At 40.8% G+C, this 18,394-nt stretch overlaps 1 protein-coding gene across 17 annotated transcripts in view; it reads right to left on the bottom strand.

Annotated features, from left to right (window-relative positions):
- The window catches only part of MACF1 (microtubule actin crosslinking factor 1), a 341,865-nt gene that overhangs the window by 235,858 nt on the left and 87,613 nt on the right, over window positions 1-18,394 (bottom strand). The window contains exon 1 of one of the 17 annotated variants that reach the window (XM_040469725.1): window positions 2,240-2,698. The exons of the other annotated variants lie outside the window; for them this stretch is intronic. Coding sequence (XP_040325659.1) covers window positions 2,240-2,348 — 109 coding nt within the window. The 5' untranslated portion in view covers window positions 2,349-2,698. Of the gene's footprint in view, window positions 1-2,239; window positions 2,699-18,394 lie in introns of those variants that run through there. 17 annotated transcript variants of the gene reach the window in all.

Below are 18,394 nucleotides of genomic sequence, written 5' to 3'. Positions count from 1 at the left end.
GTCCATTTGGAAGGTAGTACATTACAGCATATATGTTACTTTTTTTTAATGTTTATTTGTGAGAGAGAGAGAGAGAGAGAGAGAGAGAGAGAGAGAGAGAGAGAGAATATGAGCGGAGGAGGGGCAGAGAGAGAGGGAGACATGGAATGGGAAGCAGGCTCCAGGCTCTGAGCCGTCAGCACAGAGCCCAATGTGGAGCTCAAACTCACGGACTGCCAGGTCATGACCTGAGCCAAAGTCAGACGCTTAGCTGACTGTGCCACCCAGGCGCCCCGAGATAAATGTATCTATTTAAATATATTTTAAATAGGGGTGCCTGGGTGGCGCAGTCGGTTAAGCGTCCGACTTCAGCCAGGTCACAATCTTGCGGTCCGTGAGTTCGAGCCCCGCGTCGGGCTCTGGGCTGATGGCTCAGAGCCTGGAGCCTGTTTCCGATTCTGTGTCTCCCTCTCTCTCTGCCCCTCACCCGTTCATGCTCTGTCTCTCTCTGTCCGAAAAATAAATAAACGTTGAAAAAAAAATTTTTAAAAAAAATAAATATATTTTAAATAGATAAAATACATCTCAAAATTGAAATTAAAATAAAATGGGTACAGAATCTCTTAAGCATTTCTGCATAAGTTTTGGTATCCATAGTCACCAATTGGAAAACCCCTGCTCCAATTTTACAGATAAACTGAACACAGCACATTCCCAATTAACTATGAGGTACTAGAACCAAAGTTGTCTCATAGAAATAAAAAGCTTTTACAATGTATTTTTCTTTTTTATTTCAATGCATTTTATGGCTATTTATGAAATTCACATTACTAAAACATAAAAAAGAAAGCACTTGAAAGACAGGGGTCTGCCTAGTAAGTATCAGAGAAAATCTTATACTGAAGGTAAACTTTAAAAATATCAATCAATGAGTGGTTTAGAAATGTCATTACCATAGTGCATGGGGAAAGGGAAGTAGCAGCCTCAGCCTGGATGATAATTACTTTCTCACTGCATCTGAAATAGTACATAAGGCCAAATAATTCATGCCTGCCTTTTCCTTTCTTTCTAAACTCCAATACAGGCTTATATTCCAGGAAAGCTACACTGGGCTACCTCTTTAAACACACCACCACACAAGCAAACATATTTCTGAATGTCTGTTTTTGCTGATATAGACACATGCTGGGATCTGAATATTTAGTCAAAAGCATTTCTGGGACTTACTGGAAAGGACACTGGGGAATGACTGAATCTAATTCTAATTCTGTCAAGCATTCATGAACTTTTAATAGCAAGCGAAGTAATAAGTCATTAAATCTCTACCTTAACTTGTAAGATACCAAGTAACAAGTTCTCAATACATTGGCTTGAAGGTAGCAGGTGGATCACAATGACAGTAGTAAAAGCACTGAAATCCAAGGGTAGACTCCAGGGAAAGTTAGACTTTTATTAATCCTCAACCATGGAGACTTAGAAATAGCAAACGTGAGGCTGTTCCAGCACTGGGCTTTTAGAAGCCAAAGGAATATAATTTAACTAATAGCAAGTACTAGAAGAAAGAGGGGTCTGCTTTTTTTTTTTTTTTTAAGTATCAGGATCTGACTCCCTGGGGAAAAGAACAGTTAACTACTTTGCATTGAACAGGATGGCTTAGATAAACAAGTAAACTATACAGCTGCCTGAGGGGAAAGGAACAGTTTTAATCATATCAAAGAGAACAGAGGCAGCACCTAGGCATGGACACCATTCACCCCTTCCTCTCACTGGCCTTTCCTCCACTGCCTTTTCTCATCCAAAAACACACCAAATCCAGAAACTTCTCTAATTCCACAAGTTTTCTCAGATCAGACCTAGAGGACCCAGAGGAGGGTGATAGAATTACTGTATGGTTTTGGTTAAAAACAAAGATCTAAAAGCCACTTCGAGATTAAGAAAGGAAGGAAAGGAAGAGCTTGATTCTCTAAGGACCCAAGTCAGCACCATTGCCATTTCCCTCAGCTTGGAGCCCAGACATCACTTCATCAAACCAGCACCCTCTAGCAGACAGCCTCACAGAACAGGGAAGAGTCCAGGTCCAGGGCAGCCCTGTTTCCTCAGTACATCTATACACATACTAGGTCCAAGGTCTGATAGCATCCGGGCTGAGAAGATGTACTGGCCCTTTAAGGAAAGCCACTGGGAAGCCCTCCGTCATTTACCCCACCCTCAAAAGCCCCACAGTAGATTGATTTAAAGAATACTTCAGTACAAAAGTTACCTGCTCTGCCCCTGGCACATCTCTTCCAGTACAGAACACCGGCAATTCCCAGAACATGAGTCAAAATAAAGATGGTTGACGGCAAATAGGACGAATCTAAGAGAGGCATTTCCACGCTCGACCTTCCTCCTTTCCAGAGTTAGCCACAAGCCCACAGCTCAGCGCAGGCCTCCGAATGCCTTTCTCCTGAGGTTACTGCTGTCCCGTACTATCAGCGCAGAGGCAGAGGCCCGCAGCTCATTGTTGTCAGAAACTTCCTGGCGGCTTCTCCTCCATGTCGCCTCTGACTGTTTTTCAGCAGGCAGTACTACGAGATGGGGCTAAAACGGTACAGTGTATCTCAGACAAAGCCCAGGAAACAACTGGCTAGAGGGGGAGGGGAAAGCGAAGGAGGAACCAGGAGAGTGAAAAGGAGAGCCTAAGCCAGTGCTGAGCTGACTCAAATTCTATCTTTGGCATCCTCTGTTCAGCTTAAACAAACAAACCTCAGACCCCTCTACAAGAAGGGAGGGTGTCAGAGGACGTCACACTCTTAACTTTCCATTCCCGGCCAGGCTGGAACACCAGACTTCAGGATGAAGCCAAAAGAAAAAAGTCACAGAATTACTAGGGAACCACTTGCGGGGAGGGGGCCAAGTACACAAGGATGTATTGTAAGTGTCCATGAGTACCCTGGCCAGTCAGAGGGCAACCCTTCCACACCCATGGCCTGGGAGGGGGAGGAGAGGGACCTGAACATCATGACAGAGAGGATCACATACAGAACAAGCTCCACGAGCTAGATCTGACATCAAGGCCTGATGAAGATGAACAAGGAGAACAAAAAACCAGTGTGCTTTCAGAGTTGGAAAACCCACCTGATTTCCACTAGCTGCCTGAGGGGATACAAGGATACTCAATGACAGCAGGAAACAATGCCTTCCACAAAGCTAAGGCCTGCTTACAAATGAAAACTTGATACGGAGGCTACAGCAGCAACTGAAAACACTTTACCACTACATATCTACTAGAATGACTCAAATTAAAAAGACTGATCAGGGGCGCCTGGGTGGCGCAGTCGGTTAAGCGTCCGACTTCAGCCAGGTCACGATCTCGCGGTCCGTGAGTTCGAGCCCTGCGTCAGGCTCTGGGCTGATGGCTCAGAGCCTGGAGCCTGTTTCTGATTCTGTGTCTCCCTCTCTCTCTGCCCCTCCCCCGTTCATGCTCTGTCTCTCTCTGTCCCAAAAAAAAATAAATAAATAAAAAAAGACTGATCATATCAAGTCTTGGCAAGGATGTGAAGCAACCAGAATTCTCACACACTGCTGGTGGGGGTGTACATGGGCACAACAGCTCTGGTTGGGCAGTTTCTTATAAAGTTGAACATACACATACCAAATGACCAAGCAACATCATGCCTAGGATTTACCCAGGAAAAGTAAAAACATGTGTTCACACAGAGACCTGTATGTGAACATTAATAGCAGTTTTATTCAAAGTAATGAAAATCTGGAACCAGCCCAAAGTCCATCAACTGGTGGACTAATAAACAAATCCATACAATGGAGTGCAACACGGCAATGAAAAAGGAACAAACTACAACAGCACAGATGAATCTCAGAAGCATTATACTACATGAAAGAAACTAAACGCAAAAAGCTACATACCGTAGAGTTCCACCCATATGACATTCTAGAACAGCAAAACTATAGGGACAGCAATCAGGTTGGGGAAGACAAAAAGTAAAAACAAACAATCAAGTAGTTTGTCACACAAATACAACGGAGATGTTTGTCACACAAATACTAAAAGAGATGAAGAGGAGAGGGAGTGCCAATAGAATCAAGTTTACAGTTTTATGTTCAGCGAGGGCTTCTCTAATAAGAGCATTAAGCAGAGACCTAAAGACTATGAGCAGGAGCTCCTGGGTGGCTGAGTCAGTTAAACCTCCAACTCTTGATTTTGGCTCTGGTCAGTGAGGAGCCTGCTTGGGATTCTCTCTCTCCCTCTCTCCCTCTGCCCCTTCTCTGCTCATCCTCTGTCTCTCTCTCAAAATAAATAAACTTAAATAAATTTTAAAAAGAATATGAGCAAACAAGTCATATGGCTATCCAGAGAAAAGAGGAGCCAAAAAATTTTTTTAAAGCAAGTGCAAAGTCCCTGAGGCAAAAGTAGGTTTGGTGTGTTCAGGGAACATGGAGAAAACTATAATGGTTGGAGCTCAAAGAGAGAAGGGGAGAGCGTCAGGAGATGAAGCAAGAGAGATTATCAGGTCGCCTATGGCTGTGTAGGCCATTTGTAAAGACTTTGGCTTTTCTTCTAAGTGAAGTAGGAAACTTTTGGAAAGTTTTGTGTGAAACAGTGACATGACTTAACTTAGGGTTTTAAAAGAATCCTTCTTGCTATTCTATTGAGAACAGATACTGGAAAGCAAGAACAGGAGCAAGGAAACTAGTTAAAACACCATTACAATAATCCAAGTGAAAACTGGTAGCTGAGAAACAACAGCTGGGACCAGAGTGTGGTGTTAGAGCTGGTGAGATGTGGTCACATTCTGGATAAGTTATAAAGAAAGAGTCATCAGGATTTGCTGATAGAATGGATGTAGGGGGAGGACAGAAAGAATAGAGTCATGGCTCCAGGAGTTCTGGCCTTAGAAATTGAAAGAACGGAACTGCTACTTCCTGAGTTTGGAAAGACTGTCAGAGAAGCAGAGGGTTTGGGGTTTGTTGGTGATTGTAGCTGTTTGGTTTGGGGCGGGGGGGATGAGGGTAGGCAGGAATTCCCATTTGGACACATTCGATTTAAAATGCCCAATAGACATACCAGTGGAATTTTGAATATGCAGTTGACTATATGAATCTAGGATTTTGGGAAAGACCCAGAATGAGTTTTGAAGCCTGGAAATGGAGTGAGATCACTTGGGGAGTGAACAGAGAAGAGACCAACTTAATGGACTAAGTGCTGGAAACACTACATCAGATGGGGAAGAGTAAGAACCACCTAAGAGAGGCCAGGGGGTTAGGAGAACCAAAGAGCATGCTGCCCCAGAAGCCAGGAGAAATGTTTCAAGAAGTAGTAATTAGGGGCACCTGGCTGGCTCAGTCGGTGGAGCATGTGATCTTGATGTTCTGGGTTCAAGCCCCATGTAGGGTGTAGAAATTACATAAAAATAAAATCTTAAAAAAAAAAAAAGCAGTAATTAACCATGTCAAAGCTATTAATGTGTCATGATGAGGACTGAGAATGGACCACTGAATTTAGCAATGTGGAGGTTGCTGATGACTTTAACAAGGGCAGTTTTGATGCCAGAAATGGCTTGACTGGAATGATTCAGGAAAGAATGGGATTTTTAGGGATATGATGAAGAGCATGGTGACTATAGTTAAAAATCTAAAAATGGATTGCCTATGTGAAAGTTGCTAAGAGAGTAGATCTTAAAAGTGCTCATCACAAGAGGGGCTCCTAGGTGGCTCAGTTGGTCATGCACCCATCTCTTGGTTTCAGCTCAGGTCATGATCTCACAGTTTGTGAGTTTGAGACCCCCATCAGGCTCTGCACTGACAGTGTGGAGGCTGCTTGGGATTCTCTCTCTCTCCCTCTCTTTGTGCCCCTCCCCTGCTCTTTCTCTCTCTCAAAATACATAAATAAGCTTTAAAAAAAAATTTTTTTTAAAGTACTCATCACAAGAAAAAAAAATCTTTTGGTAACTCTATAAGGTGACAGATTTTTTTTTTTTTGTACTGGTTTGTCAATATCCTTTTTTATTTTTAATTTCATTTTTTATTTTTTAAAATTTACATCCAAATTAGTTAGCATATAGTGCAACAATGATTTCAGGAGTAGATTCCTTAGTGCCTCTTACCCATTTAGCCCATCCCCCCTCCCACAACCCCTCCAGTAACCCTCAGTTTGTTCTCTATATTTATGAGTCTCTTCTGTTTTGTCCCCCTCCCTGTTTTTATATTATTTTTGTTTCCCTTCCCTTATGTTCATCTGTTTTTTCTCTTAATGTCCTCATATGAGTGAAGTCATATGATTTTTGTCTTTTTCTGACTAATTTCACTTAGCCTAATACCCTCCAGTTCCATCCGTGTAGTTGCAAACAGCAAGATTTCATTCTTTTCGATTGCCAAGTAATACTCCATTGTGTGTGTGTGTGTGTGTGTGTGTGTGTGTGTGTGTGTGTGTATACACACACCGCATTTTCTTTATCCATTCATCCATCGATGGACATTTGGGCTCTTTCCATACTTTGGCTATTGTTGTTAGTGCTGCTATAAACATGGGGGTGCATGTGTCCCTTCGAAACAGCACACCTGTATCCCGTGGATAAATGCCTAGTCATGCAATTGCTGGCTCGTGTGGTAGTTTTATTTTTAGTTTTTTGAGGAACCCCCATACTGTTTTCCAGAGTGGCTGCACCAGCTTGCATTCCCAAGGGTGACAGATGTTAACCAGACTTACTGTGGTGATCATTTTGCAATATATGCAAATATCAAATTATTCAAAAAAAATTTTTTTAATGTTTATTTATTTTTGAGAGAGAGACAGAGCGCAAGCAGGGGAGGGGCAGAGAGAGAGAGGGAGACACAGAATCTGAGGCAGGCTCCAGGCTCTGAGCTGGCAGCCCAGAGCCCGATGCGGGGCTCAAACCCACAAACCGTGAGACCATGACCTGAGCTGAAAGTCAGACACTTAACTGACTGAGCCACCCAGGCACCTCGCAAATATCAAAGTATTATGTTGTACACCTACAACTAACATAATGTGTCAATTATACCTCAATTAAGACTGATTTTTTAAGTTAAATATAAAAAAAGAATGGGAGAAGAATTAGTGACAACAAAGTAAAAACAACTCAAGGAATGTTACTGTAAAGAAGAGCAGAGAGAGGGACCTAGGATCAAGAGAATTTTTCTTTTTCTTTTTCTTTTTTTTTTTTTTTTTTTGAGAATTTTTCTTGGCATGTGAAATGTACTAGTGTTTGCTGAAAGGAATAAAGGCTATGGAAGGAAAACCAATAGCGCAATCCAGTGGAAACTAAGCCAGAGCCTCTTCTGGAGCAGGGCTCTCATGTGAAACAGAGCATTTCATCCATCCATCCATTCACTCAATTTGTTTTACTTTATTTTATTATTTTAGAGAGAGCACGTGCGCCAGTGGAGGAGATGGGCAGAGGGAAGGAGTGAGAATCTCAAGCAGGTTCCATGCTCGGCATGGAGTCCAATGTGGGGCTCAATCCCACGACCCTGGGATCATGACCTGAGCCAAAATCAAGAGTCGGTTGCTCAACCGACTGAGCCACCCAGGTGTCTGCATTCATTCAATATAAAAACACGGAGCATCATGCTAGACACAGTGGACACAAAGATGATGATGATGTACCCCTTACTATAGACAAGCCCTGGAGCTGTGATGGCCAAAGAAGATGAAAGGGCATTTATTATAATATACTATACTAACACTGCAATATACTAACATTTAAGTGGCTACTAGAGAGTATCTTCACATCTGTTACTTATTTAATCTTGATAATATTATCAGTATTAGTTAATATTTTATTATTATATATTGTTAATACCACAAATGAGGACATCTTATAAATAATTTAATAAATCTTATAAATTTTGTATATTTACAAATTTTATAAATTAAATTTATAAATAATTTTATAAATGTTAGGGGGTTCCTAACATTGTATGTCACATGTACTCAAATTTTTAAAATAAATTTTTTGATAAAAATAAAAAAGAACTTGAGGCTCAGAAAATTCAAATTATTTTGCCCAAAGTTACAAAGTAAGAGAGTGAACTGACATCTGAACTTTTATCTGTCTGATTTCAAACCAGTGTATTTTATCACACTGTCTCCCTTTACTAAAATGTTCTGGCAAACTAACTATACTAACTTGAAGTTAAACAATTTAGATATTTATATGTCTGGAATACTTCCTCTTTACACATACTGTACATAGACTGACCTGGCTCTAAGGAAAGCATCTCAACTTCAACACAGAACATCACACTGTTAGTGCTGCCTGTATCACCTCATACAACTGTCTTTTGGCAATCTTATAAATATCTTCACCATATTTTTATTTCCCGAAGTTAAAACCATTTCTCTGCCTCACTGCAAAACTATCTTAAATTAGAAAATCATAGATCACATGCTTGTGCCATTCAAAAACACCTAGGAAATTTGAAGAAAAAAAAATCCACAGCATTCAAGTATCAAGATATATTCTGAACTTACTATTATTATTAGAGAAGACAATGGAAGGTATCCAAGGTAATTTACTCTTCATAAGATGGCATGCTATACCTTGGATACAACCATTTTTCTACATATGACGGGTAATAAGTTTTGTTTCCAGGTTTTCTATATATGCACGTTTGTCTGAAGGAGTGAAGAAGAGAAGGGGAACTGCCTCTGTGAAAATAAAATAAATTTTTCACTTAGCAAAACTAAGATGGATCTGTGTGCTGTCATTTATAGGAAGTGGTTAGAGGCTGGCAGGAGGGAGTGACTGGGGTTTTTTTTAGAGATCATTTATTATACAAAGAATGGGCCTTTTAAAGTCATATTTAGCACCCCCCAGGATATCCTTTCCCTACAGCCAATGGGCAGGGCCCCAAACCACCAAAGAAGCCCTGTAAAAGCAAGACTCTAACCTTCATTAAGATTTGAGACCTGCCTCCCTTTAAGACTATTTCACTCCCAAGAATTTAAGGTGGTCACCCACAGCCATTACCCACAAGAAATCTCAAAACAAGACAACACCCCAGAATCACTTTCATGTCTGCGACTGAGGTGACAGCAGGTCTGTGAGAAGGGGCGCTGTGACTGTTACTCAAGCTGCCATGGAGTTATACGTGGTCTCAAAATAACTGACATCCACAGCCTCTGAACTTGAGCAGATACAGACTAATAACTTAGGACCCATTTAGTCATTCATTCATTCATTCATTCATTTATAATTTATTTATTTTGAAAGAGAGCACGTGAGTGGGGTAGGCCAGAAAAAGAGGGGAGAGAGAGAATCTCAAGCAGGCCCCTCACTGTCAGCGCAGAACCCAATGCAGGGCTTGAACCCACAAACTGTGAGATCATGACCTGAGTTGAAACCAAGAGTTGGACACTCAACCTACTGAACCACCCAGGCGCCTCAAGATCCATTTAATAGACTGAAATCTGGGGATTACTGGGTAACTCAGTCAGTTAAGCATCTGACTCTTGATTTCAGCTTAGGTCATGATCTCACAGTTTGTGGGTTTGAGTTCCACATCAGGCTCTGTGCTGATAGCACGGAGTCGGCTTGGGATTCCCTCTCTCCTTTCTCTCTCTCCTGCTCCTGCTCATGTGTACATGCTCTCTCTCTCACTCTCTCACTCTCTCAAAAGTTAATAAATAAACTTTATAAAAATTAAAAAAAAATAAAAGACTGAAATCTGGAAAAATAATGCTTACAAAGAGGATACTTTTTTTTAAAACAACAGATATACCTGAGATTAAAACTGTGGTAGAGATTAGTATGTGGCTGTTGTCAATGGAAACCTTGGGCTTCTGGGAACGACAGGATCCAGACATCACAGCCTGGCCCCGAGCTCTGGTCATCTGTCGCCTGCCATGAGTCCAGTAGGCATCTAACTACGGATAGGCAGAGGACGTGTGCTTCACAGTAGCTAATTAGGAGACATTGTGACTCCTGTCTCTAATGTTTAGCAATGTAGGATTATGAAAACAATAAATATGCAAAGGCCCAGAATGCCTACAAAGAATATTCTACATACCCAAGTATCAGTGAATACAATAATGGTAGGAAATTTTCCCAAATTTTTTGCTCAGTACCCTAGATGCCATTATAGTAGCGTGGTAATTACAAGCTCAGTCTGAAGCCAGACTGCCTACATTCAAATCCAGACTTTACAATATATGTCACATTAGCACCTTTGGGCAAATTATTTAATTCACCGCATACAGCCTCAATTTCCCCATCTGTAAAATGATGACACTAACAGTACCTGTCTCATAGAGCGAGTTAATGCGTTTAAGGTGCTTAGATCATGGCTGGCACACAGTATGTGCTCAATAATTATTGGCTACTATTATCATTATTTGGAGGAGCAGCATACAAGCCACATCTGACCACAAAGATCTCTGAATACTGTTCAGACTGTATAAAACTTTAGTAAACTGATAATTTGCCTAATTTGCCTAATCCCAGTCTGCCAATACTGTCCATATTCACTGTGAGATTAATATCCCAGAAGCATGCATAATGACCAGTATATCTTAAATGCTCAATAAATGTTCATTTGTAATTTCATTCTAAAACTTTCAATTTCCCACTGTCAGCAAATTAAATTCAAAAAACTCTCTCTGGCTTTACAGTGTTTTCCTCATTTAACCTGGAATGTATTTCCTTCTCATCTCCACTAATCAAAATCCCATTCATATGGACCAGCTTAAAGCCAATATTGCCACAGATTTTTCCCTGGTGACTCCCTCCATCCCAGTCAGAAGTAAACATCTCCTTCTCTTGAGATTATATTATATTTTGTTTCTCTCTCATGACATTTAGCACTTTCTATTTTATAATATAGTTTTGTGCTTATTTTTGCTCTCTCACTAAAGTTTTCAAAGCTAGATGAATTCTGCTTCTCTATATGAAATCTCTTAACAACTATTTGTGTAATGGGTCCAAAGAACACTGTGAGAGCCAGGAGTATAAAGGCAAAACATACTGGAATGAGTTAAACAGGGTCCAGTAAACCATGGAGATTCACAAAATATAAGCATTTCTTGGGAATGAATCTATTTTGACTGCAAAAACATACACCAGAGAGCAAATGCCTGGAAAACTATTCATCTTATGGCAGGAAAAACTCAATATACTTCTTTAGACAGACAGACCCAGCAGATATATACACTAACAGAGGAACTGAACCACTTTTAACAGAATTCCAAATCTACCTGGGGGTTTAAGGAAAAAAGTGACTCCAAGAACACAAATACAGGTTTTCCTTTTTCTTAAAGCTGGCAAGAAGTCACTTTACTGATTCAAAAATTCCACTTCTAGAAATCTCTCCAGACATGGATTCTGCCCCAACACCCAAACTCTGGGTGGCCTTCTTGTCCAACTCAGCAATTTAGTTAGGCCCTTACCCTTGAAAAAAAGAAAGAAAAATGAAAGTAAAGGTAAAGAGTAAAGATGAAAAGTAAAATGGGTGATGTTCTGGGGTAGCACCTAGAAAACTCATTCTTTATTTTTAATGGAGGACATAAAGACAGTGGACCACTATTTTTAAAGAATTTATTTTGGGGGTACTTGGGTGGCTCAACTGTTGGTATCAGCTCAGATCTTGATCTCACTATCTTGAGATCGAGTCCTATGTCGGGCTCCATGCTGAGCATAGAGCCTGTTTGGGATTCTCTCTCTCCCTCTCTCTCTGCCCCTCTGCCACTCACGCTATCTCTCTATCTCAAAATAAATAACTAAACTTAAAAAAAAAAAAGATTTTACTTTTAAGTAGTCTCTACATCCAACATGGGGCTGGAGCTTACAACTCCAAGATCAAGAGTCCACATGCTCTACTACTAACTGAGCCAGCCAGATGTCCCTAGGAAACTCATTCTTTTTTTTTTTTTATGTTTTTAAATTTATTTTTGAGAAAGAGAGAGAGAGAGAGAGAGAGAGAGCACACACAAGCAGGTGAGGGGCAGAGGAAGGGGACAGAGGATCCAAAGTGGGCTCTGTGCAGAAAGCAGAGAGCCCAATGTGGGGCTTGAACTCATAAACCATGAGATAATGACCTAAGCCAGTCAGACACTTAACCAACTGAGTCACCCAGGCACCCTGGATACTCATTCTTAAAACCAAAATGCCTCTCTCTCTGCACAGGGCTCTAAACAGTCTGTTAACCAAACCCAGATTCAAATGCTGACTTTACAGTTTCTGGCTGTGTGTCTATGAACCAATTAATTAATCTCTTTAATCTTCAGTTTCTTCATTTGTAAAATAGGGATAATAAAATCACCTCTTTGTGGTGTTACAATGGGGATTAAGTGAGAAAACACATGGACTATCTGGCACACAATAAGCATTCACTATTAACTGTTTAAAAAAAAACATTAAACATGAACTCATTCATGTTAGCCATTGTTATTATTGTTACTCTATTAGAGCATTTATGCCCCAGCAGGGTAACGAGCCACCTTCCACGGGCAATGTGAGGATAAGTCAAGGTAAAACATGTGGTATTTAAGCAGCTCTAAGCCACCAACTCAATAAATAAATCAAATTAGATTTCAATGGCACTGCTTCAAAACGAGAAAGGACAAGAATATTTAGTCCATCTTAATATCCATAGTATTATTTTAAATAATCTCTCTCTCTTTGGGATTCAGACCATTTCCCCCCAACAAAGTAATAATGAAATCTAGAGCGATTAGGTTTTTTTTTCCTGGAAATTCTGGTAGCCAGTATCTTCAATAAATGGAGAAGATTCAAGGAAAAGAAGCCCTGTCTATGGAGACTGCTCTCGACTTTCGCTAAGGATTGTTATTTTTGTCCAGAAACATCTCTCATTACAAGTGAATTCATGATGGAAAGTAGCACCTGACTCCTATCCAGCCTAAACACATTTTTTAAATGCTTTTCCAAATAAAAACAGTTTCAATGGCAAACATCTTGCAGTGTGGTCTGGCTAAGAAACATGTGATCCATTTTAGTTTCTCTGAGACACCTTGGAACACAAGAGGGCAGAACAGGTATGCAGCTGACAAAGGGTCAGGAACTCAACAATAAGGTAACCAGTCAGCCTTGAGAATGCTAGTAGGTAGCTATACTCAAGGCTCAGAAGAAGAGTCCGGGCCAAGATAAGAGGTAGGTAAGAGAGACCAACTTAAACTATTTATCCATGGAAACCAAGCTATGCACACAAACGGCTAATTTTAGATCTCTGTGAGATGGTTTTCTAGATCCTGGCAGTAGCCTAAATGACAAAGAGAAAAAACTTGTCACCTGAACACAAAGACAGATTTGTCAGCTTCTTTACACCTATGGACCCCTGGAGCCTGCTCTGAATCCTAATCCACAACATGAGAATCATTTGGTCTTTCTACCACCAGGCCCTGCTTATCTTCTAATAAAACCTGCTCTCATGAACCCTCACTAGGGTCCAAGGACCAAACTCAAATAAATGTGCCTAACAGGATCTCCTCTAGTAGTATCACAAAACACTAATTATGGGACCCTAGGGGCCCCACTTAATATTTCTGAATATTTCTTAAAATGTACAATGTGTATAAAAATACCTATTTCTCGGGGGGCGCCTGGGTGGCTCAGTTGGTTAAGCGTCCAACTTCAGCTCAGGTCAGGATCTCAGTCCATGGGTTCAAGCCCCCCATGTGGGGCTCTGTGCTGTCAGCTCAGAGCCTGGAGCCTGCTTCCGATTCTTCCCTCTCTCTCTGCCCTTCCCCCACTCCCACTCTGTCTCTCCCTCTCTCTCAAGAGTAAGTAAACATTAAAAATAAAAAAATAAAAAAACTATTTCTAGGAGTTGTAGTAGGTAAGTATACATCAGATGCTTAATAAACAGTTTTCTTTCCTTGTCTCCTTTCACTTTTTTAAAAAAAGTCTCTTCCAATCTTATTTATAAAACCAATTCCATCTCAGCTTTGGCTTCTTGTCTCACCTAGCATTTGGAATAATCTGTTCTTCATATATTCAGTAGATTTACAAATTTCTTAATACAAGTTCACATTTTTTATTTCTGTTCTAATGTTTATTAAAAAAAGTGCTCAGGGGCGCCTGGGTGGCGCAGTCGGTTAAGCGTCCGACTTCAGCCAGGTCACGATCTTGCGGTCCGTGAGTTCGAGCCCCGCGTCAGGCTCTGGGCTGATGGCTCAGAGCCTGGAGCCTGTTTCCGATTCTGTGTCTCCCTCTCTCTCTGCCCCTCCCCCGTTCATGCTCTGTCTCTCTCTGTCCCAAGAAATAAATAAACGTTGAAAAAAAAAATTAAAAAAAAAAAGTGCTCAATATACAAAGATGTCACAATAAAGACGAGGAATATGATTGGTCTACCATAAGATTAGTGAGTTTCTCTCATTTAGAGCTTAAACCCCCAGTGACCCCTACTGGACAAAGACAGATACAGAAGACTGAGTTTTATAACGAAGACAAAGATTCTGTGACTGCTTTTACTCTAGTGAAATTCGCACACATAGAACTTTCATAACACAAGCTCAAGCTTGCCTCAAAACCCACACACACATAATATAAAAGGCAGGGATGCTAGGTGTAGTCAGCTCTCTCCTTTCATGAACACATTATCACCTCAAAGTTGGTTGGCGTATTGGCTGCCCCAACTGGATCCCCAGTGTTCACAGCTTTCTGGTAAGTTCTTACAGAGAAAAAAACAGACACAGAAGAAGCAGTCACTGGCACATAATCCCTACCCCCCACTACCCTGCATTTTTCCATTTGCAAAGCTGACTCACTCTCAGCTCAGCCCAGGCTCCTCACCAGCAGTCAGGGCCACTATGTGTGCCCAGTGAGTAATGCTTCCCCGATGCATCCTAGCAGCTGCCTCTGACTTAACAAGTCATAAAAGGAAATCTGGGTAACAGTTTTAAGGGAAGAGAACACATGCTCCATCCTGGAAACAGGGATAGTTCCTCTCAGTCCTTTGCAGGGACTCAGAGCTATAGTGAATTCCCTCTAATGGCAGCCAGGTGGCAATGCAGAAACAGCTGAAGGCAGAAATACCAATGAGTACAATAAATCCCTACTCTCTAAAATCTCAGGGCAACAGATTCTACTTTGGATAAAACCAAAAGTATTGAGCATTAGGCAGAGCCCAATCCAGCCTACAGATTGGTTATGGCTCATCTACCATAGACTGCTTGTCCAGCAACAGCTTGCTCAGTGGAGACTGCAAGCCAGACTCAGTATCAAACCATCTACCATCACTCAGCCTCATTTGTAAGGCAAAACCCCAATGAAAACCAAATCTCAAAGAAAGGGAGCAGCCTAAAGAACTGCCCATCGTCTATCCTCAAGTTCCCAAAGTAGGTGGTGAGGAAATGAGGAAAAGAATGACATCTGGGTTTTTGATTAGTGACTGGCATATCTGATATTCAACAAATCCTAAATGAACAATAGTTGTAGTTCAACTTTCTCCCAAAGGACATTCCTGGAGCATCTAAATCTCCAAAGCTTATCTCAAACATTCTGAAAATGACCATCAAGAGCTAAATAATTTTTGACACAATTTACTTTGAGCAATAATCTTTGATGAATTATCAAACAGCAAAACTTCAATTAACTAGGACTCAACTAAATTGGGTCTACTCTACTGTTAGATGAAAGGTGAAAAAGAATCACTCCTGATACATAGTATCACTAATTTTTTTTTAATTTCCTTGAAATCAGGGCACTTTCAGTATAGCTGCCTACATTTTTCTTTTACCTATAATCCATGGATCCTTGATGCCTTGGAATGAAACTATTACCCAGCTCAGTTTTTAGCTAAACTTATAATATTGAAGATCCTAACTTATCAAAAAGAAAAGAAAAGAGAGAGAGAGAGAGAGAAAGAGAGAGAGAGGGAGGAAGGGAAGGAAGGAGAGGAAAAATTACCTATGATATTACCTATGACAAAATTACCTAATTACTAAGATCAAAAAGATATGTATAAACATTTTCAAAAAGAGTGAAACAAAAAGTGTCCTTTGGCTAACCCTGTATTAATGAGAATATTTAATTAAACACATACCAGATTTTATCACTACATTTAGCAGTTTGAGAACTAGAAAAGGAGGTGATATCTCCAGTCCTGACTAGTTTATCATATGACTAAAGGATCATTTAATCACACTGGATCTGTTTATTCATTCATAAAATGAGGTGACATTCTAGATCTCTATATTCTTTGCTAGCCCTAAACTTCTGTGGTTCTGTGAAATATCTAGTTGCCTGGGAATTTGTGTTGTTACCCATAACAACAACAACAAATTACAAAGCGGTCTTATAATACCCTTTTAGACCTTACAATCTAACCAGGGAAGTGGTGTGTGTATAAATAATTATAGCATAAGGCAGTATGCTGTGTCATGAGGGTGGCAAGACCACGAGAATTCAGAGAACAAGAAATTTAGGAATGCAGTCAATGGAATGGTCGTTTCCAGTTGGAGAAATTGGGGGTGGGGGGAGGCTTCCCTGTATGAGGCACATAAACTGGGTTTAGGAGAACATGTAGGATGTCAACATTCTAAAATCGAAAAGAGCACACATTCCAGGAGGAAAGATAACCTGAGCAAGAAAATGAAAACAAGAAAGAAGAAATAAAACTAGAGCACAGAGTTTGTGCATTTGAGAGTGAACGAGCAAGAAGTTTGGAAGATTCACTTCTGCCAACTTTAGGTTCTATGTGGCAGACTTAACACGCACATTTATCTCCATTCTTTCTGAAGCCTCAGGAAAATGACAGTCAAGGGATAAAAACAGGACAAACCCACAGAAAAGAATAAAAAATATCAACAGAAGTTTCAAAAACCACAGCGTGGATAGATCAACGTTCACTAATTTAAATTTCAGCTTAATCTTTCTGCTAAGTGCCTGTGAAGAATGGGGAACAAGAAGAAACCAGGGAAACTGCTGCAGGGCTCCAGAAAGTCTGGGGAACTGGATGCATCAGGGGTCGCTGTAGGCTTGAGGGCAAGGGGTAGAAAGCTGCATGATGAGCCTGAATACAAGACACGTTCAAAGTCGTGAGGCCCACATGAGGTCAGAAGTGTGCTTCACTAATAACAGGGGTATTCAGTGAAATCTGACATAATGAACAAGACTCTCCCCTCTGCCCCACTGTCCAGACTGGCAACCCCAGAGCTCTGGCTGCCAGGCTTAAAAGGCCTCAGACAGAAGACTGGCCAATTCCTCTCTGGAGAAAAAGACCTCCCCTACCTGATAATTCATTAAGAACACACCAGTCAACAAGTCAGCTTGTTAGGCTTCCATTCAGCTTTTTAAGAGCTAAGTCTTATATATGAAGATCACCAAGAAACATCAGACATTTTAAGAGCACTTCTACGGTGAAAGACAGAGACCAAAATGAACAAACAAAAGGAGCCTGAAACAGAGACAGGGGCAGCTGGGCAGCTCAGTTGGTTAAGCGTCGGACTTCGGCTCAAGTAATGATCTCACAAAGATCTCATGGTTTCGTGGGTTCAAGCCTCACATCAGGCTCTGTGCTAACAGTACACAACCTGCTTGGGATTCTCTCTCTCTCTCTCTCTCTCTCTCTCTCTCTCTCTCTCTCTCCCTCTCTCTCTCTGCCCCTTCCCTGTGTGCGTGCATTCGCTCTCTCTCACTCTCTCTCACAAATAAATAAACTTAAAAAAAAAAGGCAACAAACAGAGACAATATTAGAAGCAGAGGAAAACATTGAGGGGGTTGAGGGCACTGTAATTAATATCCTCAGAATGCACTAACAAGTAATATTGCCATAAAACAAGAACAAGTAGTATAAAAAGGAACACTCAGAAAATCTTTTAAATGCTCAGAAATAAAAAATACGATAGCAGAAATAAACCATTGTAAAGAAGAGTTGGAAGATATTGCTGAGGATCTTTACCATAAACTAAAACAAAAAGACAAAGATAGAGAAAATACAGGGAAGGAAATATTCAGAGAAGCCATCAAATTAGCTCAATATCCAGCTAACGGAAGTATCAGAAAGAGAAAATGGAAGGGTGGAAATTATCAAATAACTAATAAATGAAAGATGTGTTTTCAAATGAAAAAGACCTAGGGAGAACTCAACTCAGCAAATTAAAAAAGATCCTCTCCAATGCACATCATCACAATATTTCAGAACACCAGAGACAAAAATGAAATCCTAAGAGCTGTTGAAAAAAAAATAAGTCACAAACAAAATTCGGAAAGCAGAATGGCATTGGACTTCTCAGTAGCAGCACAGGAAGGCAGAGGGAGGATCGTCTTCAAAACTCTGATGGAGGGGCGCCTGGGTGGCACAGTCGGTTAAGCGTCCGACTTCAGCCAGGCATCGATCTCGCGGTCCGTGAGTTCGAGCCCCGCGTCAGGATCTGGGCTGATGGCTCAGAGCCTGGAGCCTGTTTCCGATTCTGTGTCTCCCTCTCTCTCTGCCCCTC

Source organism: Herpailurus yagouaroundi, unplaced genomic scaffold, assembly GCF_014898765.1.
Source record: "Herpailurus yagouaroundi ecotype Mexico unplaced genomic scaffold, PumYag 77, whole genome shotgun sequence".
Taxonomy (NCBI): Eukaryota; Metazoa; Chordata; class Mammalia; order Carnivora; family Felidae; genus Herpailurus; species Herpailurus yagouaroundi.
The sequence above is the reverse complement of the archived record's forward strand: the minus strand, read 5'-3'. Positions and strand labels throughout refer to the sequence as shown.